The following is a 23971-nucleotide window of genomic DNA, read 5'->3' on the forward strand; positions in this document are numbered from 1 at the left end:
CGCTGATTGGTCCGCTGTCTTCCGGGGAGACGCGGATTGGAAGCCTGCGCTCGACATCTGGAAGGGAGGAGAGCAGTGATGGGAAGTCCGACTCATTTCTGCGAATCGGTTCTTTCGAACAGTTTGTTTGTCAATGAGCCGCTCAAAAATAACTCGCTGGTTCTTCTACATCATCGCCTTATCTTACATCTCGGCACGACATATTATTTGCTATACATGTTTAATAATATATTGCTTCCAGTAAGCTATAAATTGCAAAGTTTAAAGACTGCAACTACTCCTTTTGTGATCATTTAGAAATACAGTTTAATAATATTATGTAATTGTGTTTTGCATTGAGCTTTCTAATTTGATAAAAATAATTTAATGTATTTGCTATACAATTTGTTTTGTGTTTAGTCTTTGAAAAGCATTTAGAGCATTATCCCACGAATATTACTATTATTACTATTCCTTGCAAAAATAAATAAATCATAAATGTACATTTATATATAAAAAGAGAAAATGAACACAAAAGAAATTTCATTGTGTAAATTTGAATTATTCAGAGAACCTACCAAAGTTTTATAATGTGTTTTATTTAATTTCATAATTCAATAAAACCCTATAAGAATACAGTGGGGTAAATATTTATTTGATCCCCTGCTGATTTTATAAGTTTGCCCACTGACAAAGAAATAAAGGTTCTGTAATTTGTATAGTAGGTTAATTTGAATAGACAGAGAAAGAGCTGTTGTCAGATGAGACCAAAATTGAGCTCTTTGGCATTAACTTGACTTGCTTTGTTTAGAAGGAAAGAAATCCAGACTATGACCCAAAGAACCCCATCCCTACAGTCAAGCACAGCGGTAGAAACATTATGCTTTGGGGCTGTTTTTCTGCTAAGGGTACAGGGTGACTTTGCCGCATTAAGGGGTAAATGGACAGGGCCATGTACTATAACATACCACCAAGGCAACAAAAGGGTGGCTCAAGAGGAAGCACATTAAGGTCATGGAGACCTTGGAGTCTCCAGACCTCAGTCCTATAGAAGATCATAAGAAAATCTGTGGAGGGAGCTAAAACTTTGAGTTTCTAAACGACAGCCAAGAAACCTTAAGGATTTAGAAAGGATCTGTAAAGAAGAATGGACCAAAATCCCTCCGTCCTGTATCAAATAATTATTTTACCCACTGTATGTTGCTTATTGTCTTTTTTTTCTGAATGCTTTATATATCCTGGTTGCAAAAAGGGGCATATATTGCCTTTTGTTTTTTTATTAAAAAGGATGTTTATTGTAGGCCTAGTTTATGTTACCACAGTTAAACTCGTTTGCAGTCATTTACAAGCTCATAAAAACAAAAAACAAAAGTTTTTGGATGTATAAATGAAATGTTCCACTCCCTGTTGGTTTTCGGCTCTTCATGAACCGTGAATGCCCAGCTGAAGGTTCTCAATGAACTGTTGTTGACTCAAGAACCACACGGACTGATTTTTCGTGAACGAATCATCCAGAAAGACCTTGCGAACCGGTCAACTCATTCAAAAGATTCGACTCGAATGAACGACTCGTTCGAGAATCTAGAGGAGAACAGACGAGAGAGGTAAAGAAGAAAAAAGGAGGAGAACGGGAGAGGGTGCTGAAATCTGAGGTGAGTGATGTGCTATGCCAGAACATTTAACCTGGACATAAGAGCAGCTGATTTACGATTCGAGAAGATTCAATTCTTTCCGTTTGCCACTTTTGTTGGAAATGGCTTTGAAAGGTTGGTTAAATGAAGTTGTAGACGTGCTTCGCACAAACAGCGCGAGCAGAAGGCGGACAGACGCCTCCTCGGCAGATGGGCTTCTGAATAACTGTTTCCAATATGATCGTTACATTATGCGAAGGCTCGAGCTTTGCCACAGTAACAAACACGTTATCGCTTGATTCACAGTAGTGATATGACGCGCATTTGCTGCTGTTAAATCCAGTCCGTTTCAGTTGCGACGGAATGGTGTAAACGGGGGTCGCAGCCCTGTTTCTGAATGTCGCTCGACTTAACCGCTCTCTTTATGCTTCGCTGTTGATCCTTCAGTTTTACAATTAATGCCACTTAAAGATTAAGATGTGTGGTATTTAATAAGTGCCATTTGGGAGGTTTATTTCGCCACAGCTATTTTTACGCGCCTCGCCCCTCGGGTCTATGGCAGGCTCCGGCCCCTGTTCAAGGCCAGGCCAATGGAAAAGTCAAAGCAGATGGAATCGATAGTCTCTCATACAGTGTTGAGGCAAACGTGCTTGTTTAAGTTAAAGCACCCAACATGTGTGTTTGAAACAATCGTTAGTATGACTATAGGCCTGTGTCTGCTGTAGGTGCGCGTCGCGTCGCGTCGCAGTGGCGATCTCTCGTCTTGTTTCATGACGCCCGTTCTGCTCCAAGAGAAGACATGTCCTCCATAAGACCATTTCACATTCTCCGCTGCTTCCAGCCGTGCGCAGAACCACAACAGCCAGTTATACTGTAGAAATCTTTCACAGTAAGGCGTTTTTGATCACTAGCTGTCCTATAATTCATGGATGAAATGCAGAAGGCATGTGCAACATTGAGAGCAGCTTTGGGAATTGTTGTCATTTCAGAGCTGGTTGCTGGATTTCTGGAAAGAAGTGTTGTTGCCAGATGAAATGGTGGTGGTGGTTGTAAGAACGATCTTGTTTGTTTATGATGTTGCTAGTTTGTAAACTATATGTGGTCATTTCCACTTACAGTAGTTGCATCCCTGGGCCTTCCACTGTAATCCACAAGAGATGTGGGGTGTGATGGGTGCAATTGCTTCATGGGTTTGACTCTCTCAACACATTGCTGAACTGTTTATAAGCTGTAGAGTTGGGCATGAATAAAAATTATAAAAAATCTGATACAGAATTGTATAAAATAAATGCTATTAAAACATTCATATTAATAATATATAAAACTGTAAGGCCCCAGTGAAAAATGTTGTAAGCTATCTAACATATTTATTACTATTAAATTTCATAAAGTAATAAAGGCATTATAACAGTCATATAAATATGAATTGAGCAATTATACCAGTTTTTCTGAAGAGACACAATCACGTTATGTGATGATGTTTTTAGTTTAGGTTTTTTATTTGAAAGGTTTCATGATGATCTAACCCTAAAAAATATCCTATTAATAAGTATTACGTGGTTTGTATGAAATAAAAACTAAATCTGTTTTATGTTGAAGAACTATGCATACATTATCTCTAATAGTGGATAGAAAAAAGAAAAACTGTCATCTTAATATAGGATATGTATTCTCTAGATAATATTTCAATCATATTCTTTGGCTTTAGTACCATCACAACATAAAAGTCAGTTATTTAATTTTGGAAACAACATATTATCTTTATAGCAAACTTTTTTTTTTCACAGAGTCTACATAAAAATATATACATTGATTTTTAGGAAAGGGGCTAACTGCAGGAGGACAGTAATATGAAAATCCCTGATTTAGCCTATATGATAATCTCAGTTATGTTTCTGGTTGGTTTTAATATGTTTAGAATATATGGTCTGAAACTTTTGGACCCCACAGTAGTTGTCCCATATATATCTATAAAAGAGTATAAAAATTGTTACTTTATGCCATATCTTAGATAATCTAATCTAAGATTTTGAATCATATTGTATTCATAAAAACTGTGAGCTCATAGTATAATGGAGAAAATCTAAGTGTAAACCTCTGTCTTTTTCAGTGGCTCTCGTCTTTTTTTAAACCCAATACTTGATCTTCTAAAGTTGACTTTTATCCCTTCACTTCGTGCCTGTCTGTCGTGCAACAGCAGCTCAGTTCAGTAGGGTATAGTGAAAATATATCCTTGTTAAGGATTCAGATTTCCTTGGGCTCTGGTTGGGATAAGGTCACTGCTTTAGGAACGAGAGCCTTCTGGAATGTTTTGCTGAAGGCTGTTGTTGTCATAAAGTCTTATTTTCAGAGTCAGTGCTCAATGTTAGTTATAACATTCATCATGGGTCATATTTTGGCCAAATGTTAGCACAAAGCCATGCCATATTATTGTGTTTCTCAGTGCACACTTTGCCAGCCTGCCAGGTCAGTATGACAGTATGACCCATTTTACAATTTGAATGTAGACTATTTAACATTTAAGTAATTTCTTGGTGCACAATTCCTATACACTCAAGAGTATTTGCAGAAACATTTAAAAATTAAAATGTAAGATCAAATACATTTAGTGCTTGATAAATCTTCAAATCGCTTCCTGTGATGTAGACTCTCTCTACTGTATTGCCTTTAACAGTGCTGACTATTGCCGAATCTCATATTTTATAGATCAATGTTTCCATGTTCAAGATCTTTCTGTCTTTTTCAGACTTTCAAAATGAAGGCCTGCTAATATTTTGTAACAATTTTCGAGATTAAAAGCAAACTAAGCTCTGTCATCTTCCTTCGTAAATGCATTAGTGTAAACATAACTTTTGCCCATTTTATAAACAAAGGAGCCAATTATTTTCTGTTGGCACAGATGCTATAGATATCATGTGTTAAACCTGGAACATTCCTTCATATGATACTGCAGCTGTCAAAGTGTTTATACGGCTCAGCCTGCAAATTTCCATTTTTACATTACTTTAGATTTTTTGATTGCATGGCCCAACAATAGATTTTTATTTGCACTTCCCATATTTTCACTTGCATATTCGAACCGGGCCTTGGAATGTATGACTGATATTTTCTTATTCTGTTTTTGTATATGTGTTTGTATAGTTTTTGTGAAGGAAATATAAAAGAGTAAACTCTAAAAGCTTAAAATATATTAGGCCAGATATTAATTATTTTTTCGCCCATTTTATCTATCTATTTATTCTGCGCACGTTCTTATAGCATTGCTCTGGAACACACACAGACATACACATCACCAGCAGCAGACTGGAGAGATATGACTTTGTCAGTGTATTGGTAACCATCTTCATACAGGATCTGGTATCCTTGTTGAAGCCAGTGTGTTTTTTTTAGGTAAGCGATGTGATGTCACTGCTAATAGCAGCGTCCTCTGGGCACACTCTCTCTTTGTGTGTGTGTGTGTGTGTGTGTTGGTTTTCTATTCCAGCAGGCTGCTGCACTATGTCTCTGTCTCCCTCTTTAAGGGTCTGGACTTGCTGACTGAGGAAAAAGTGAGTCAGAAGGGGATAGAGAGAGAGGGGGGCCGAGAGGGTGGTGCTATGGAGAAGCTGCAGCTGATGGCTGAGAGGGGGGTGAATGTAGTACAGGGGTACATCTGCACCGTTGGGTTATTGCTCTGTTATATTGTTTTACGGGAAGGTGCTTTTACTGCAGGCATTGAGCTTCAGCCTGCTGAAGTGTTCTTTTAAGATTACATGATTATGGGAAACTAAATGAAGGCTGTAAACTTAGAGTTTGCAGGCTACATTTTTGCTGTGAAGCTGACGTAGCCAAAGGCTGCTTTGAAACAACTTCATTTTGGTCAAATTAAACATTTAGCAGCCAAATGAATTTTTAGCTGACAAACTACAATCACTACAAATCGCTGTTGCATATATGTGTACATATCTTAAATCATTTCTGTTTCATTTAGAATCAGACAAAACGTAAAAATAATTTGATTTCAGTAATGAAGCAACACACTCTCATGGTATCTTGTAACTATGTAATATTTTCCGATCCTGCCCCCCCCCCCCCCACCCATCTCATAATTTTTTGTTCCCTCTCTAATAGTACTATTTAAATAAATGTAAAAACACCAAAACATACATAAAATATTGACTGGATTGTGGTGCAATTTATGGAGCAAATATACCCATTTAATGTGTCTGGTTGTGTATTTGTCCCTTCTGTGCAATCAGCATATGTGGCATTGTGTTGTTTACTGAATGAAAGTTTGGATCATATCCTAGAAATGAGGCTGCGTGCATCACCCGCCGTCTGATTCTCCAATGACTGAGTCAATAAAGCTTACGACCGAAAATCAGCTTAAAAACTGTCTAGTGGGACGCTGGCCTCAGACTAACTTTAGAGAACTGAGAAGGGGGAGCAGCCAGACTCATCATTCATCCTTAATCAGTCCTGCTTTCCACAGAAGGGGGTGTAAGATCATGCCACGATCCCACTGTCATTTTTAATGTGTGTGTGTGTGTGTGTGTGTGTGTGTGTGTGTGTGTGTGTGTGTGTGTGTGTGTAACTTTATCACACTACTCTCATCTGACCAATAGTTGCCTTGGGCTTGACTCAGGATTATGAAAGTGCTGTTTCATTCCCACTATGTGCATATGTCCCAATCCCTCTTTTCCATCCTGGCCTAACAATAGGAGGCTTGTATTTTCATTTCTTGCTCCCTATTATCTCCCTTTCTTTTTTCCTCTCTGTTGGGAGCCGACAGCTGTGTGGTCTATTTTCATGAAGAAAGATAAACTGTCTTTCACGTGGGTGAAAATATATGGATCTGCTCCTCACCATTTACACCAAGTTTGTATGTATGAGTTGGATTGAGGTATTTGAATGACATTAAACAGAAAAATGCTTTTTTGCATGGTAATTCAATTCTCCGGTCGCTTGAAATGAAAGGTCACTATTATTGACAAGCCTGACATCACTTCCTATTTCCTGTGGATGTTTTCACAGAGCCTGAGTACACACTCACTCACATTCCTCTGTGTGTTTGCTCAGAGTGATTGTGTATTGGCATGTCAGTGGAAAGCCAGTCAGACTTATGCGTCTTCATGCTTTTCTGAGACATGCAAACATATTTATGCTGTTTTTTCTGAATGAATTTTTATTTTATTCTGTCTGGCTCTCCTTGCTCGGCCTTCCATCTGTGCAGTACCGAAATGAATTCGTGTCAGGCTTGTCTGGCTCCGAGACGTAAAACGCACAAACACAGGAGCTGCACATTAACCTTCTAGAAAGTTCCTCTGCCTATTCAATCTCCTCCTGTCTACGAACTCTGTCGACGTCCATCTTGTTTCTTTTTTTTACTGACAGAATGATGAGGTGAGATGTAGGTTACATATGCACATGAAAGTAAATGTACAATTCCAGTATTTCTAGCTGTGTGTGTATATGTTTTGTCAAGGCTGCATGTCAGGTGCAGATGGTAATTTTTATGCTAATTTTCATGCCTCAAAGCAGTGTGCTCTCAAAGCTGACAGGTCCAAAGGTATGAGTGTATGTGCGTGAATGTTTCACATCGGTCATGTCAGCTGCTGTAATTTCATATTCACCTATCATGCCAAAAGCAAACAGATCACTGAATTATCAAGATGTTTTATTAATGCTGGGTGGATTGCAGTTGCTAGGGTGTTCTGGGTAGCTGCCGGTTACTTCAGTCAAAAGATCCAAAATGAACAGATTAAAACAGGTATTTGTTGTTTCATTGAATACTTTAATAAAAAAAAAAAAAAAAAAAAAAAACAACAACTTGGATTTGTTAAAATCCCAAACCCTTAAATATTGAGCAATCGTGAGCAATGTCATTGTTATTTCAGTGATGGAATTAAACGACTTTTGCAATCTGGGAAATTCCTATACAGTGATCTAATTTGCTGCTTAACTACCATAATATGATGGATCATTGGAGACATTAACTGGAGATATGGTTTCTAAAACTAATGTGATGTTGAGTATTTACAAGTTTGTGATTTTTACTGTTTTGTCTTGCTTTTCAAAGAAAAAAAACAATTACAAAGCAACAATTTAAAAATACTTATATAACTGTGAACATTTAAAAAAAAAAGTTTTTACATTCTAGCAGACATTATACCAAAGCACAATTTAACTTAAAATTCATAAGTTAATAAAATATAATTATTTGGCCATTTTTGAGACCCCCTTCATGAATCAGGAATACATTTTTTTACTGTAAAAATAAATGCACTATTGATGAGCAGAAGAGACTTCTTTTTAAACATTAGAGAATATTACAGATCTCAATTTGAACACTATGTGTGATACAGTACTATTGAACACTATTGATAGAGCTGTTGTCATTATTCATGACTTGCTATTTTGTTTTATTTTACAGAACAACATTAACTACAAATTAATTACTGTAGTCTACAGAAATGTGCTATTACGTAGTAAAAACTACAGTATTAACATTTATAAACGTTGAGGAGTTCTTGCTTCTTCTTATCTTTTATTTTGGAGGAAACCTGCAGGAAGTCCTTAGTGCTTCTTTTTGTTGACAACAGCAAATTTATTTTATAGATGATTCTCCTTACGAATTTGAGAAGATTTTGTCACACGTATCACATTTTCACATCCATGCCTTGTAAAAATTAATACAAATGTTACTAAGCAACTGACGAGTAAGACTGTTTCAGTGCAGATTGTCCTCTCACTGAACCCAGGCTAACAAGCAGGTGCCGCGAGTTGTTCATCGCTGTCAGTATACATGCAATTCATGTGTGTATCAGAAAACAAAACCTTCGGAAGTTTATTTTTCTAATTGTTTAAAGCCATTTCGCAATTTCAGTCACAGTAACCATCAACAACCACCCCTTCCTCTTCTCATCAGAGACATGAGATGCAGTACTAAACAGTCTTTTGCTGTCAGTGCTTGTAATTATTTTTGCATCTTCCTCAGACACCTTGAAATGCTTCCACACTTATTTGGCCGAACATAGAAAGATAATTTTTTGCTATTTTCGGCCCAATCATTTTGTTTGTGGAACATTTGTTTCATCCCTAGTTCCAACCATACAGCTTTGCAATGCTCTTTGCAAATGTGCATTGGAAGTTTCATTGTGAGAACACTGAATCATTGAGCTAGCCTATGTTGCTAATGACAAAACATGCGACTGTAGTTGGATGACTATGCTTTTGAGAAGCACACCCCTGGGTAGTTGGTGTACCACACTCCCTCTTTGTATAATCTACAGAGTGGTCTAAAAATCTGTTGACCAAAGGCCTGTTAAACTGCAGATTGCTGGTTTTAATGGGTATTAGCACAAATACAGATTGCTACACAATCTGATCAGGAGTTACAGTTTTTCACAGAACTGAAATAGAGAGAGAAGGAGAGATAAGCCCTGTGTAAGCTGTTTTATGTAATATCGAGACTGCTGTGATTTGTCAATGTTTAGTTTTAAATTTATGTGTACAGGTCAACACACAGTTTTGCAGTTATTTTAAATGTTTTTCAGAGGAAATGCTGGGAACAATGGACTCATCCTGCTTGCTATTATAGAACATGCCTATTTCTACACCCCATCCACACACACACACACTAGCCAGCTCTTTTTTGTTCTCACACTCTGTGTTGTGTCTAGCTGAAGTTCCTTTCAACTTGCTTGTTGTGTGTGAGGATAAGGAGGTGTGTGTTGATGTTGCTATAATGGCTTGTAAGTCATGTTTATTGTGAGCCATCCGCTCCATTCATTGTTCTGGGATCTGTCTTGAGGTCAGCATCCTGCAACTATATTTCTGAAGGGGCTTTAGGTGTGTAAGAAAGCAACAGTACAAAAAAAAAAAACACTTAAGAATCTGAATCAGAATCAAAATCAGAATGAGCTTTATTGCCAGATATGTTTACACATACAAGGAAATTGTTTTCTTTTGCAGTGCAACAGAATGACAGCGACAGAACGAAAACACAGTAAAGAAAAAAATAACAAGTAAATAAGGAATAGCAATATACAAATTTACAATTGTATATGAAGGTATATTCCAATAGACAGTTTTGTATTTACAGGTAAATTATTAGCAAATTTGAAGTGTAGACTAAGTGTGTGTGTTAGATAAATAAGTTTATGAGTATATAAATAGTGTTGTGTTTTCCAGAGTTATTGTCAAATGTTTATGAGATGGATTGCCTGAGGAAAGAAACTGTTCCTGTGTCTGGTCGTTCTGGTGCTCAGAGCTCTGTAGCGTTGACCAGATGGCAACAGTTCAAAGAGGGAGTTTGCTGGATGTCATAGTTCAGCGGTGCCTGGGGCAGAAGAGGGAGCGAGTTCAGCTTCATTACAGCCTGATGGATGAAGCTGTCCTTCAATCTGCTGGTCCTGGCCTGGAGACTCCGCAATCTCCTCCCTGATAGCAGCAGACTGAAGAAGCTGTGTGATGGGTGAGTGGGATCACCTGGATGCAAAGGGCTTTACGTGTGAGACGGGTTCCATAAATGTCCTGGAGGGAGGGAAGAGAGACACCAATGATCTTCTCAGCTGCTCTCACTATGCGTTGCACTATACCACACAGTGATGTAGCTCGACAAAGGATGCTCTCGATGGTGCCTCTGTAGAAGGTGTACATGATGTGGGGCGGGGCTCTGGCTCTCCTCAGTTTGCGGAGGAAGTAGAGACGCTACTGTGATTTCTTGGCCAGTGCTGCTGTGTTGTTGGTCCAGGAGAGGTCCTCTGTGATGTGCACACCCAGGAACTTGGTGCTGCTCACTCTCTCCATGGTCACACCGTTGATGGTCAGAGGAATGTGCTGAGTGTGTGCTCTCCTGAAGTCAACAACAATCTCCTTCGTCTTCTCCACGTTCAGAGAGAGATTGTTGTCACTGCTCCATCCGGCCAGGCAGCTCACATCGCTCCTGTAGTTTGTCTCATCTTTGTTGCTAATCAGACCCACCACAGTTGTGTCATCCGCAAACTTAATGAAGAGGTTGGAGATGTGTGACGGTGTACAGTCATGGGTCAGCAGAGTGAAGAGGAGGGGGCTCAACACACATCCTTGGGGGGCCCCAGTGTTCAGTGTGATGGTGCTGGATGTGTTGCTGCCGACCCGTATTGCCTGAGGTCTTCCAGTAAGAAAGTCCAACAGCCAGCTGCACAGCGAAGTGTTGAGACCAAGCTGGACCAGTTTGTAAATGAGCTGTTGAGGGATGATTGTGTTGAATGCTGAACTGAAGTCTATGAACAGCATTCTGACAAGTTTTTTTTCTCTATATGTGTGAGTGCTGAGTGGACCGCAGTGGAGATGCCATCATTGGTCGACCAGTTGGACCCATATGCAAACTGGAATGGGTCCAGGGAGGGGGGGGGGGGGCACACTTGATGTGGTGCATGACTAGCCGTTCAAAGCACTTCATGAGGATGGGAGTATAAGTACAACAGGACAGTAGTCATTGAAGCAGGATCGAGATGGCTTGATGGTGGTAGTTTTGAAACATGTGGGAACAACAGCTTGACTAAGTGAGATGTTGAAAATGTCTTTGAAGACATCAGTGAGTCTCTCAGTACAAGCCCAGGGATGTTGTCAGGACCCGGTGCTTTGCGTACATTGATCCTGCTGAAGGATCTCCTCACTCTGTCTGGGGTCAGCGTCATCACCTGGTCACTGGGAGGAGGTGGAGTCTTCTGTACAGTGGTGCTGTTTTGTTGCTCAAAGCGAGCGAAGAAGGTGTTTAGCTCATTCAGCAGAGAGATGTTGCTGTCACAGGTCCGTGGTGGGGGCTTGTAGTCCATAATGGTCTGTATCCCCTGCCACAGGCTCCTAGTGTCTCTGCTGTTGCTGAATTGATGGGCTATCCTCCTGGAGTGATGTCTCTTAGCGTCTCTGATGCCGCGGGACAGGTTGGCCCTGGCTGTTCTCAGGCCCACCTCATCTCCAGCTCTGAATGCAGCGTTCTGCGTCTTCAGAAGTCTGTAGACCTCCCCTGTCATCCATGGCCCGGACAGTGACTGTTACATCATCAATACACTTGTTGATGTAGGCAGTGACAGTCTCTGAGTACTCCTTGAGGCCATTGGTGTTATTGTATGTGGCAGCTTGCTTAAACATATTCCAGTCAGTTGTGTTTAAGCAGTCTTGAAGAGCCTCTGACGATCCTTCCGGCCACACTTGAATCTGTTTTGAAACTGGTTTGCTGACTTTAATGAGCGGCCTGTATGCAGGCATTAGCATGACAGTGATGTGGTCTGAGGCCCCGAGGTGGGGCAAGGGGAGGGCTTTGTGAGCTCCTCTCTGTGTGTTGTAAACAAAGTCTAAAATGTTATTACCTTGAGTTGAAAAGTAAATGTGTTGGTGTATTTTGGAAACACACTCCTGTGGCAGGTTAAACTTTCTCAGCTGGTGAAGGAAGTATAACCTTCTTAACAATGGCGTCAATGTGAATGTCCCACTTCAGGTCCAGGGAGATAGTGGTGCCCAGGAACCTTCATGACTCCACTGCAGTCACAGTGCTGTTCATGATGGTGAGTGGGGTGAGTGCAGGGGGGTTTCTTCTGAAGTCCACAATTATCTCCACAGTTTTGAGTGTGTTAAGCTCCAGGTTGTCATTTTTGCATGTATTTAACCGTATTATTATTTATTCATAAAAACATGAATAAATCTAATCAACTTAAATAAATCAAGGATGTCCCATTTTGCAAAAGTTACAGGATTTACTGATTTGCACGAGAATTCATTTTTTTTGTATGAACGAAAGCGCACCGCTGGAAAGGGGGTGGAATGGGACGCAATAATAATTTTCTCTTGATTATTGTATTTTCATAATCGTTGGTGGCCAAAATTGAAATCGAAACTAAATTTGTATTAATTGCACAGCCCTAAATGTTGTGCTTTTGAATTTTTCATTCAACAAAATGTTTAATGAAAAGTATCACAGTTTACGCTAAAATATTATTATTATTACAACTGTTTTAAACATTGATAATAATAATAAATGTTTCATGAGTACCATATAAGTAGATTGATTTCTGAAAGATCATGTGACACAGAAGACTGGTGTAATGACAGCTTTGACAGAAATTCAGCTTTGCCATCATAGGAATACAATGTGAATGTGAAAATGTAAGTAATATTATTATATATATTTTTTAATATATTAAACTTAAAAAATGTTTTGTTGTGTTTTTGATTAAATAACAAATGCAGTCTTGGTGAGCACTAGAGACTTCTTTCAAAAAAGGCCCCAGTCTGTTTGGACATTTAGAGTTTGCCTTTGAATATATTTACATAAAGAAAGTATGTTGGCCAAGTCTAATACTCAGCTCAGTGCACTTCTTCTTGCGGCTAATGAAAATGTTGTTAAAACGAACTTAAAAAGAAAACAAGATCACTGCTTTAGCTTGAGTAGTGGTAGAAGTGACTCTTTGGGATATTGAGTTTCTATTGAGTATGAGTTGGCTTTGAATATGACATACAAAGATCATGACATCACTATGGAATGTCACCTCCATCATTCATGACATCACTGAAACATTATCCATGTGCTGTGGGGCTGTAATAGTTGCATGTTTTCATGCTGTTTGTGTGAGTTTGTGTGTGTGTGTGAGAGAAAAAGCCCACTCCAGATGTTTGGCAGTGATTGTGTTTGAGGAGGATGGACTGGTTTTCTGTGACGCCCACCATCTCCCTCCCCCAATTCCTGTCTGCTGCTGGAACAGGAAATGGGTTTTGGGCTCAGTTCAGCTCCTGTGCTTTGCCTCTGGCTCTCTCACACACATTGTGGTTGTGTGTTTGTGTATGAGAGGGACAAGAATGCTCCACCGTGTGTTCCTGACCCAGGCTACATGCCTTTTATCTTCGGTTGCTTTGTACCCTAAATCGTACACTTTTCTCGTACACTTAAAGGGGTAGTTCACCCAAAAATGAAAATGATGTCATTAACTTTACTGTTGTTTCATGTCTGTGTAATACAGAAATTATAAATTTTAAAGAATGTGCTTGTTGCTCCACTTTTCTATATATTAAGTTCTATATAATCAAGAGAATAAAAAAAAAAACAGGATGATCACAGAAATAACGTGAAGTAATTAAGTAAATAATAATAATAATAAAAAAAATCTTATTCGTATGCTTATTAATTTAGGCGAACGTTTTGTTTAAAAAATGTCTTCTAAAAACAGAACTCCCATCATAGCAAAGTCAGTCAGGAATATTCATTTTCTGATTTTCACATAACCCCTAGCTGTGTGTTTGTCTGGCGTGACAGCATTGATTTATGATGTTCCATCATGTTCAATCTTACGGTGGTTATTAGGGAATGATATAATCTATGCATACTTGTCTCTTGTCATATGAGCAGTATCAGAGCAGACAGCATCAGACAAAACAGCCTTCATCTCGGTTGTGTTTGACGTACGTCAGCAGTTTCTTCTCTGATCAACTGCAACACAGAAGATATGGACTATTAGCTGAAGTGCTGTGCGTGCGTTTCTGACCTAGCTGTATTTTTGGGACAGTATTTCCGAAACTTTTCCTACAACTGAGTATCTCCTAGTCATTATAAGTAGCTTAATTTAAAAACAATAAAAGTATGGACTTCAAAATAGTTCTTTAATTATCATTTACAACTTTGCCTCAGATGTGTCTCCTAAAATAGAAGTAAAATTTTACAGTAATGTTCCATTTGTTAATATTTGCATAATGACAGGAACTGGAGACTTAAAAAATAGAAAAAATCTTGCAGCATAATTATGGTTAAAACAACCTGATTTAATGCAATTTCAGTTAAATTTCTACCCTACACATTGCTCAATCACATGCACACAACACACTGCTCACTGCAGGGCTATTGAGGCCACACCCCCTACATGCACTGTGCTTTCCTCCATAATATGAACAGATAATTTCTTGAATCCTGCACACAAAATATCAACAAGTCCAAATTACATGAATATTACAAAAAAATATTTTAAACTTGCTTGTGCTGTGTGTAACATAGTGTGACACTAAATTAGCCTATACCATTGTAAAAACAAATATACTGACTGAACAAACCATAGACTGGAACAAAAATTTAGGTGAGATAATAATAAAACAGAAGTCTAAAAATTACCCTCCCCCCACACACTGCATTTTCTCTGAAGACACACTTGCTGCATTTAAGCCCAAAAACTTCATCTAAGTTTCGATATCTTAAATATATTTAATCTATGGGATTCATGTTTAAATACCAAAAAGTGATTATACAGTAGCTAGCTAGCCAGTAAAATCAAGATACGACAAATCTGAGTTAGCAATTTTTCATTGACAATTTATGAGATATAAACTAGGTCAAGCTGTGACGCTCTTTCTGCTAGCCAGTTTTCTGTTATCATACAGAAGGACAGCACTGGTCAAATGTTTGGAAACATAACTTTTTAATGGTTTAAACCTTGAATATCTTTTGCTCATCAAGTCCGTCATTTATTTGATCAAATATACAGAACAAAATAGTTATATTGTGCAATATTACTGGTATTACAATTTTAAATAATTTTTTTCCGTTTTAATGCTTTAAAATGTAATGTTTTTTTCTGTGAATGAATTACTTCAGTCTTCAGTTTCACACGATTCTTCAGAAATCATTCTTATATGCTAATTCTAATATGCTTATTTATAATCTTAAATTTTGGAAACAGTTGTGCTGTTTAATTTATTATAATTTTTATTTAATCTTTGAAGAATAAAGGGTTGAAAAAAGAACAGCATTTATTTAAAATAGAATATTTTTTTAACAATTACCATTCAGAGTTAGAAAATATTTCTATTTTGAATAAACACTGTTCACTCATCATTCATCAATAAATCCTGAAAAAAAAACAGATTTCCCCCTAGAAATTCAAAACATGTTTTTTAAAATTTAAATTTGGATTATTTTGCATGCATGTGAGCCTATGATCAAACAAAATGTTTATATATATATATATATATATATATATATATATATATATATGTTTGTATATGATCTAAATTAGATTTCCAGTTAATTTAAAAAAATTTATAAAATCCTGTAAAGTACCAAAAATTCCTTTAAATTCCCACAAATTCCTGGTAAATTTCTAAATTGGAATATATACGAAGTTCCCATGGAAGGTTTATGGAAATTTACCGCTCCTTTGCCACCCTACAAATGTTGAATTGTGTTTTTATTAACTATATTAATAAATGCTGTAAAAATGCGGTCACACTTATTTTAAGGTCCAATTCTCACTGTTAACAAACCATTAACTATACTTTTGCCTCAATAAACATCTAATTTGATGCTTATTCATAGTAAGGTAGTTGATAAGTTGTCATGCAGAATATGTACTTTATAAGCACTAATAAACAGCCAATATGTTAATAATAGGTATGCTAATAAGCAACTAGTTAATAGTGTAAATTGGTCCATATATAAAAGTGTTAACCCCCCCCCCCCCCCAAAAAAAAATGTTTGCATTTACCCTTACATTGGGTAATTTAGCACATGCCTTTATCCAAAGCAACTTACAAATGAGGACAACAGAAGCTATCAAAAGCAAATGTTTGAGATATGATACTGAAATCTCAGACTTTTGGTTGCAGAAGTATGCATTTTGGCAAATCTTTTTGTGACATTGTTGAAATCTCTTCTGAATCTCACATTTGGGGATTACTGGAGTCTTCTTCTCTAAGCAGCAGAAGACTTTAACAAAAGTCCCCATTTGTTCTCCATTTAATCTCATTGCTGTCTAGGAGAGGCAGCTGGCATATTAAAGAGATCTCGTTTGTGATTTTCCTTTTCTTGTGGGCCATTTCCAAAAAAAAAAACCCTCTCCATATTCAGAACACAGATCTAGGTTCCTTTGTTGGCTATACGATTCTTTCCATTTAACACAGTTTTTCTGTGATGTTTTTCTTCCTAAATTCTTCAGATCAGTATATTTGTTCTAGATTCATTTTTTTAGGTTCTTCTATAGTATTAAACTCTAAAACCTATTTGATATCTTTAATAATATACAGTGAAAGAATGTATATCATAAAGAGTAAATGTGTACACAACGTTTTGAAAGAAGCATAAACTGGGACCAACTCAAAATTGTGTCTCAAAGCTTCTAGTATGCACAACATGGATTGTTTATACAGATGTTGATGGAAACCCATAGTGCTGTGGGTTTTCCCTTTCTTCTTTTCCTCTCTGTTGCCTTTTGCACTCGTTCTCACCATCTCCCTTTCTTTTCCCTCCCTCTTTTCATCTATGTCATTTGCCAGCTGTTTTCACAGTGCAATGTGCTGGAAAGCAAGTCTTTGATATAAGGCCTTGTGCGTGTGTGTTTGCAAGATTTCTTCTTTCTGAAATATGATCGTGACTTGCCTCTTTCCCAGTATTCATCTGTGTATTTGTATGCATGTTTATGCGCCTTTTATTGTTGTCGCTTTCTTCCATGAAACTGACTGGATGCACTTTTATGGCATGAGCAGAGAGATGTGCAGTTATGAACAGCAGTCAACTCCGACTATACATGTTCCTCCCTGTTTTTGCAGCTAAATAAACCTCCTTTAATCTAACCAGTCCGCCTGTTTGTGAGCACAAGCGTCTCTCTCTCTCGCCCTCAGTGGGATGTGCTTCATAGAACTGTGCCCTCTGTTTCTGATTTGCACAGTTGGATTATTCAGGTTGTGTGGTTTGTTTAACGTTTTATTTTCAGCTGCTAAAACCGTCAGTCAGTGTCTGCGTTGTATATTTAGTTCTTAAAATGATTTTTTATGTATTCTTTGGTATTTCTGTCTGGTATTATTATTATAATTACTTAAAGTGACACTTTTAACACACTCACACACACACACACACACACACACACACACTGTTAATTCACAAACTGTGTGTTTCTCTGTTTTGCAGGTAGGAACCTCATCTGAATGTGACAAGCACCTCTACCTGCAGAGATACAGGTATATTTGGGTGTTGTGTGTGTGTGTATATATGAGTGTGTACGAAAGAAAAGTGCGATGTGTTTTTCTCAGATGGGTAATTAAAGCCTTCTGAAAATGACATGCCAAGAATTCTTCAGTTTTACCTCACATTCCTTCTTTTTTGCTCCCTGTAAAGACTCCAGTGGATTTGAGGGTGTGTGTGTGTGTTATGATTATAGCTGTTGTATCCAGATGGCAAACTCTGTCTGTTCTAAGTGTTGCGGAATTCATTTCTTTAAGTGAAGTTTGGAGTGGAAAAGAGCTGAGCTATTGAAGTGTATTTCATTCTGCTGTTTAGTGTGTGTTATCTTGCTTCAGCTCTCTGTGGATGGATTCTGTCCTCTCTGAAGTGTCAGTTGCTTCAATAATTTTTCGTAACGCACATTCCGGGGGACAACAGCAGGAACCATTTTCCAAACAATAGAGCTTTGAAAGGTTTTATTTTATAGAATGTGAATTACATTATTGTTCTGAAACAAACGGAACGAAAACTGGCATCACCATCTGCCTTTGTCATTATTTTATTCTCCAGCATAAAATGAAATGTTAAGCAGGATACCAGAGCCGCTCTTTTATACAAGAAAAGCGGCAGTGATTTATACTGTTTACCTCTGAAAAGACAAAAATACTATAAAGGCACTATAAAAGTATTCAACATGACTCTTATACTAAGTCTTCTGAAGCCATTCCATAGCATTGTCTGAGAATCAAACAGAAATTAAAAATGTTATGATTTGAAAAGCAGTTTTGGTTAGTTCACCTCAAAATACAAATTATATTATCGTTAACCATGAGCTATGATCATGGAACCATGTCATTTCCAAACCAAAAACACTTGCGTTCGTCTTCAGAAATGAGGCTATTTTTAATATTTTCTTATCATTTTTTCCATCCATTTAAAGTCCATGCAACCAAAAGTGTCATACATCAAAAAGTGCAAAACAAAAAACATTGTATAAGCTCTGTGTATGTGTGTTGATCAATGTTTATATATGATCATCATCTATAAATATATAAACGACATCTGTTCATCCTATAAAGCGACCATGTCTCATCAGAAAGGTTTTAAACAGGTTAATTCATATCGATTATTTTTTGTACTTTTTGATGTTTGAATGTTTTGGTTGTGTGGAGTTTAAATGGATAGACAAAAATAATGAAAGAATATAAAAAGACAGAATTTTCATTTATTGTGTAACCTAGCACTTTAACCCCTTTGTAATGATACTTTTTCTTTGACTGTGATAAGTGTTTATTAACATTACTGTTCGATCTAATGTTGTAAAAAACTTGAGCAGATAAAATATTACTTTGCAATGTCACACTTCATTCCAGCTTAAATGCTTTATGAGCACATTTTACTGAAATCCATACTGCTCACAAAAAATCTCCTTTTCGTTCTCATGGGTAGTTGCCTACAGTGGGCCAGAGGTGCAGAGCTTAGCGGAGGGTCAATTACTGTGGTCAGATTTAATTCATGTACTCAAACAGACACACACACATTCTTTAAGGTCATAAGCGTGGCAACCTCCTGAGTGAGAGAGAAAAAGAGCGATGCATGGTTCTGAAAGAGGGATCTCAGGGAGGTTAGCCACCAGTCAGACATCTCTAATTAAAGCTCACCACACTCTCACACACACTGAACTGCTCTGCTTCTGTTTGATTTCTGCTCTAGGTTATGCATGGATACAAAATGCCAAACTAAATCAAAATCTCAGTGCTTATATGTCTGTCAGTCAAACCCTATTGTCATTTTTAACAGCTAGGTTATACAGAATATCTTAATATTTTGTATGATATTCAGTAATCGAAAAAAGATTTGTTATATTCATGTATTTGCTCTGAAAGAGTCACTTTTTCAGTTATATTTTTATGTGGAATTATTTTTCACTGATTTTCAGAAAATGAACTGAAGAAAAAATTCTGTTGAACCTATACTATATGAAAAGTTTGAACTGATTCAAGGAAATCTATTTTTTATTTTAAATAATAACATAATTTTTTAAAATATATAATTTGTTTACTTAGATTTAAATGAAATATGCTCAAGCTGTCACTCATATAACTCAAGTAATGGGTTGTGAAGCTAGTCTAACTCTTTAGGAAGTTTAATTAAAAGTGTTAATACTTGATATATGACATAGTTAGTTATTTTTGGTTTTATTGTTTAGACATGTATGCCCTTTGATCCGTGCAGTGTAAACTCATTTCATTCTTATTTACTACCCAGTTAGGTGATTCCTCTTGAGATTGAGTGTGTGTTTCTGTTTGTGCCTCCACCCTGACAGTTATTTTTATCATTGTGCTCCAGATGCATATTTCCACCCCATGCTGTTTACACACACAGCAGGAGATGTCCCGGAAGATACACACACACTCACACACCACTGACCTTAGTTGAGAGAAAATGCATTAGGTAAAAATGTCCGCATGCTATCTATTTTCTAATCATCATTTTATATTGTGTTCAGAATAGATTTCTTGAGTGCTTCCATGGTGATATACACAGCTGGTGCTGATTGGCTAAAACCTTGATGAGGCACTGATTCTACACCATGGCCCAGGAGGCTCTGTGGAAATACCCACAATCCTCAGCTCCCTGGTGAGTATGACTGCCTGTTTGAATGGAACGTGTTTGTATTAACCTCTGCTGTTATACAGATATGATACTGAAATTTAAACTATACATTTGCAATTTTGAATAAATAATTACAGCATAATTACAGCACTGAATTACTGTTGCATGAATGGTATGACTTCATACTATTTGCATTTGCATGCATGTGTGTTTGAGGTTGTTTTTGTATGTTGTATATTATGTTTGTAGATTATGAAAGAAGGTAATTGTATTCTTTTTTGGTGCAGATTTACATTGGCAGCAACTCCGACTCAACGAGAAAACCTGTACAAGGTCAGACAGCCCTCTGTGCCAGGAGATGATTTGTGCAGGACTGAACACTAAAAAAATCTACATTGGCTATTAAAATGAACCTTTTAGGAGATTAATTGCTTTTGCTATTTGCCATTTTTCAGAACTGCTTTATAGATGTTGTATAGATCCAACATATCAACAAGTGTTATTTTCAAACAATGTCAATTCAGCCTAACAATCAGATTTTTAGTATGCTAGACAATAACCCATAATATTAACTATATTAATAAATGTGAATGTTTTTAGAATACCATTTATTATTTTGGTGACATATTACAACAAGGTCTGATTTGGTAACATTGATGCATTAACATGGACTAACAATGAGCAATATGTGTTAATAGTTAATAAAATGTTCATGGTGTTCACAGTGCATTAACTAATGTAATCAAATATTACTAAGATTAATAAATACTGCAAAAGGTATTGTTCATGATTAGTTAATGTTAACTAATATTATTTTATGACAGTGAATATCTGTTGTGAATATTTATCTTTAAATAAAAAATAATTTAATTAACAAGTCAGCAAATGAACTAATATAAAGGCAAACTTAAAATACACATTGCCGGTTCTCAGTAAATTTAAAATCAGACACAACTGAAAAATTATTAGCAGTTCTGTAACGAAATCAGCTGTGAATTCGGTATCAGCTCTAAATGATTCACTGGATAAGTATGATGCCTGACTCATCACAATATGTTATTTGGTTAAATTAATATGGAGCCATATAAAGTGTGCTCTACTGTTGCCAATGGTGACTAGGTTTTTAAATTAAATCTCAAATTAATTTTTTTTTACAGTCTGGAGCCCTGTTTGTATCCATCTGTGTCTTCATGTAATATGTTGGATTATTGTGTGATTGGATACATCCTCTTTTCTTTTTGAGTGTTAGCAAAAATCGGCTCATCTTTTGGCATGAAACAAATTTAATTTTCCACCCAATCGCATCATAGTATGAAGCACTGGGTTGTAAATCAGATATAATCGCATTCAATTCCCATCAGATTAAGTTGATTTTAAATATGGTAATGCAGTTTGGTAGCACAGAAGCAGAGCTGCTTGAGCGAAGACAAATAAGCTTTTCATGAACGTCATTGCTGATTCAGTCCCAGTTTCAATCTATTTGCAGTATTATCATATTTTTATATTCCTTCATGTTTAATCAAAGACAATTCTATATGATGCACGTTGATGTCAAGTCACATTGATTAAATTGGTTTCTTTGACATTTAATCTGTCCTGACGTGTCCTAACCAACAGCGCCAAGCCACTCATCTGTCAATCAACCACTGGACAAAAACAAGAGCTTTAAATTTGACCAAATTGCTGATTTAGTATGTTAAATTAATAAATCAATTATGATAAATTAAAAAGTTAAGAATATATTAGAAATTAAAAATTGATTTTTTTAAATGTTTCTCTCTTGTATTGTTTATGTGTGATATTGACAGCTTTTTCACTTTTTCTAACTTTAGCCATGATGTCAGTCTGTGTGCCCTCGCCACGTAACCCCTCCCCCTCTGTGGACGTAGCCAATCACAACGGGCCCTCTGCAACTCCGCCCACTTCCCTCAGTCTGCGTTCCTCACACAATCAACTGCTTAGTGGTGATGTCATCAAACAGGGCCAGGCCACGCCCCCAAAGTGCCGGAAGAAGTACGCGCTCACAAGCATTCAGAGCGCGATGGGACTGGGCGAAGGCATGACACCACCCTCGTCATCTTCAGCGACAACTGCCAACCCTAAACTGGCCAAAAATGGTGCGAATCAGCTACGCAAAGCTACAGAGCGACAGGATCACAACAAGAACACCACCGAAGAAGACGAAGATGGAGACACAGCTGAATCAGAATCAGAGCACAACATCGATGATGAGTTGAGGAATGTCGTGGAATTAAGCCTCGACAGCGAGTCTAACGTCGACGACGTTCACAGCGACTTTGACCTGAACAACGAGCTTGTTGACGAGGAAGTGAATGAGTTAATTGATGAGGACACTAATGAGAAGGATCTTGTGGAGAATTGTGGAGACGACCTGCTCATTCTGTCCGAGAAAACAGAGATTGTTTCAGACAGGAAGTCACCTGAGGAGCTTAAGAACAAGGGTTACCTGGAGTCGTGCCTGGATGACCTGTCGTATGAACTGTCGGACACGCAGGATGAGGATGTCACAAAACCTTTGCTGGAGAAAGAGAAGAATCCCTGTCCCTCGTCTCCAAGTAAACCGCACAGCCCTGAGGACACGCCTCTCCTGTCTGTCGGCTCTTCATCTTCTTCTTCCTCACCCGAGACGAAAAAAGACAGACCACGGACGGGAGCCAAGACAGACCGGGCACTAAACCGCATCCAGAACCTTCCACACAGTGACGAGGAGTCCAGCTGGACCACGTTGTCACAGGACAGTGCATCACTGGGCTCACCAGAAGAGAGCGGTCAGTAGTACACATTCAAAGTGTTACGATGCTTGCTGGTCTCTTCAGTGTGGTTTTGTGTGTGTGTGTGTTTTGGCTCAGCGTAGTGGATACGGTGCACTCATGTGGTATGTGTGGTTTTCAGTTTGACTGAAGTGCGTTGGCAGAGAGGTGTTTGTGTGTTTGGTCTTTTCACTTCACTGAAGTGTGATCTAGGTAAGCGCAGCACAGTGTGTGTCTGGATTGAGGCTGTGGAGCAAAGCTTGTTAAAAGCTTCTTTACTTTTGTGTGTTCCTTTTTTTAAATCGTAAATTGAAAATGTAGTTTTGAAAAGGTAGAATTCATCCAGAAATTCTAATTGTCATCATTAACTCTCTTTAATGTTATTGCAATCTGTTGAAAATCCTTTCCACCAAAACTGTAAAGCATTAAAAAGTTCATGAAGCAATTGTTAAAATAATCTACATGAATCAAGTGGTTTGTTCTGCAGTAAAGTCTTTTGATGACACATGATCATTTTATATAACAGATTTGATTTAGGATTTTATTTGCATACACAGAAAACATCAAATACGGTAAACAAAAGCCCAGACATGCTCGCTTGACAAGCCTGAACAAAAGTCTTTTGGGTTTGGAATGACATGAGCAAATAAATAATGACATAATTTTAGTTTTTAAGGGAACTATCCCTTTAAATTTGTCAGTTCCTCATACAAATTTATTGCAAAACTAAGGTAGCTGCATCTTAAATCACATACTTTCAGTCTCCGACTAGGTACTTTGCGACCATTAGTATGTTATACAGTGTATATGTATATACAGTGTAGTATGAATGTGTGTAGTGGTTCTGAAATCTGGATGTACTGCATCCACCATGTTGCCCTCTACAGATGACTTTGTGTCTACATGACACTTCCACAAAATGAATGTAGTAAATGACACTTGAAAAAAAAAAAGATCGAACACTGTGTAATGAAATAAGTGATAAAATCTCTTTCATATTCTAAGCTGATACACTGTTGATTTTTAGGCTTTCCTGC

General features: G+C 37.5%; 1 protein-coding gene across 4 annotated transcripts in view; it reads left to right on the top strand.

Annotated features, from left to right (window-relative positions):
- The first annotated feature begins 1544 nt into the window (after nucleotides 1-1544).
- Nucleotides 1545-23971, top strand: part of LOC127948668 (amyloid beta precursor protein binding family B member 2) — a 47216-nt gene continuing 24789 nt past the window's right edge. For 3 of the 4 annotated variants that reach the window (XM_052545270.1, XM_052545272.1, XM_052545273.1), the window contains exons 1-5: nucleotides 1545-1631; nucleotides 17515-17564; nucleotides 20057-20187; nucleotides 20451-20496; nucleotides 21996-22952. In XM_052545270.1, the coding sequence (XP_052401230.1) occupies nucleotides 21998-22952 (955 nt within the window). In that variant the 5' untranslated portion in view covers nucleotides 1545-1631; nucleotides 17515-17564; nucleotides 20057-20187; nucleotides 20451-20496; nucleotides 21996-21997. The remainder of the gene's footprint in view (nucleotides 1632-17514; nucleotides 17565-20056; nucleotides 20188-20450; nucleotides 20497-21995; nucleotides 22953-23971) is intronic. The other variant, XM_052545271.1, reaches the window with a different exon arrangement.

Source organism: Carassius gibelio, chromosome B1 (assembly GCF_023724105.1).
Source record: "Carassius gibelio isolate Cgi1373 ecotype wild population from Czech Republic chromosome B1, carGib1.2-hapl.c, whole genome shotgun sequence".
Classification (NCBI taxonomy): domain Eukaryota; kingdom Metazoa; phylum Chordata; class Actinopteri; order Cypriniformes; family Cyprinidae; genus Carassius; species Carassius gibelio.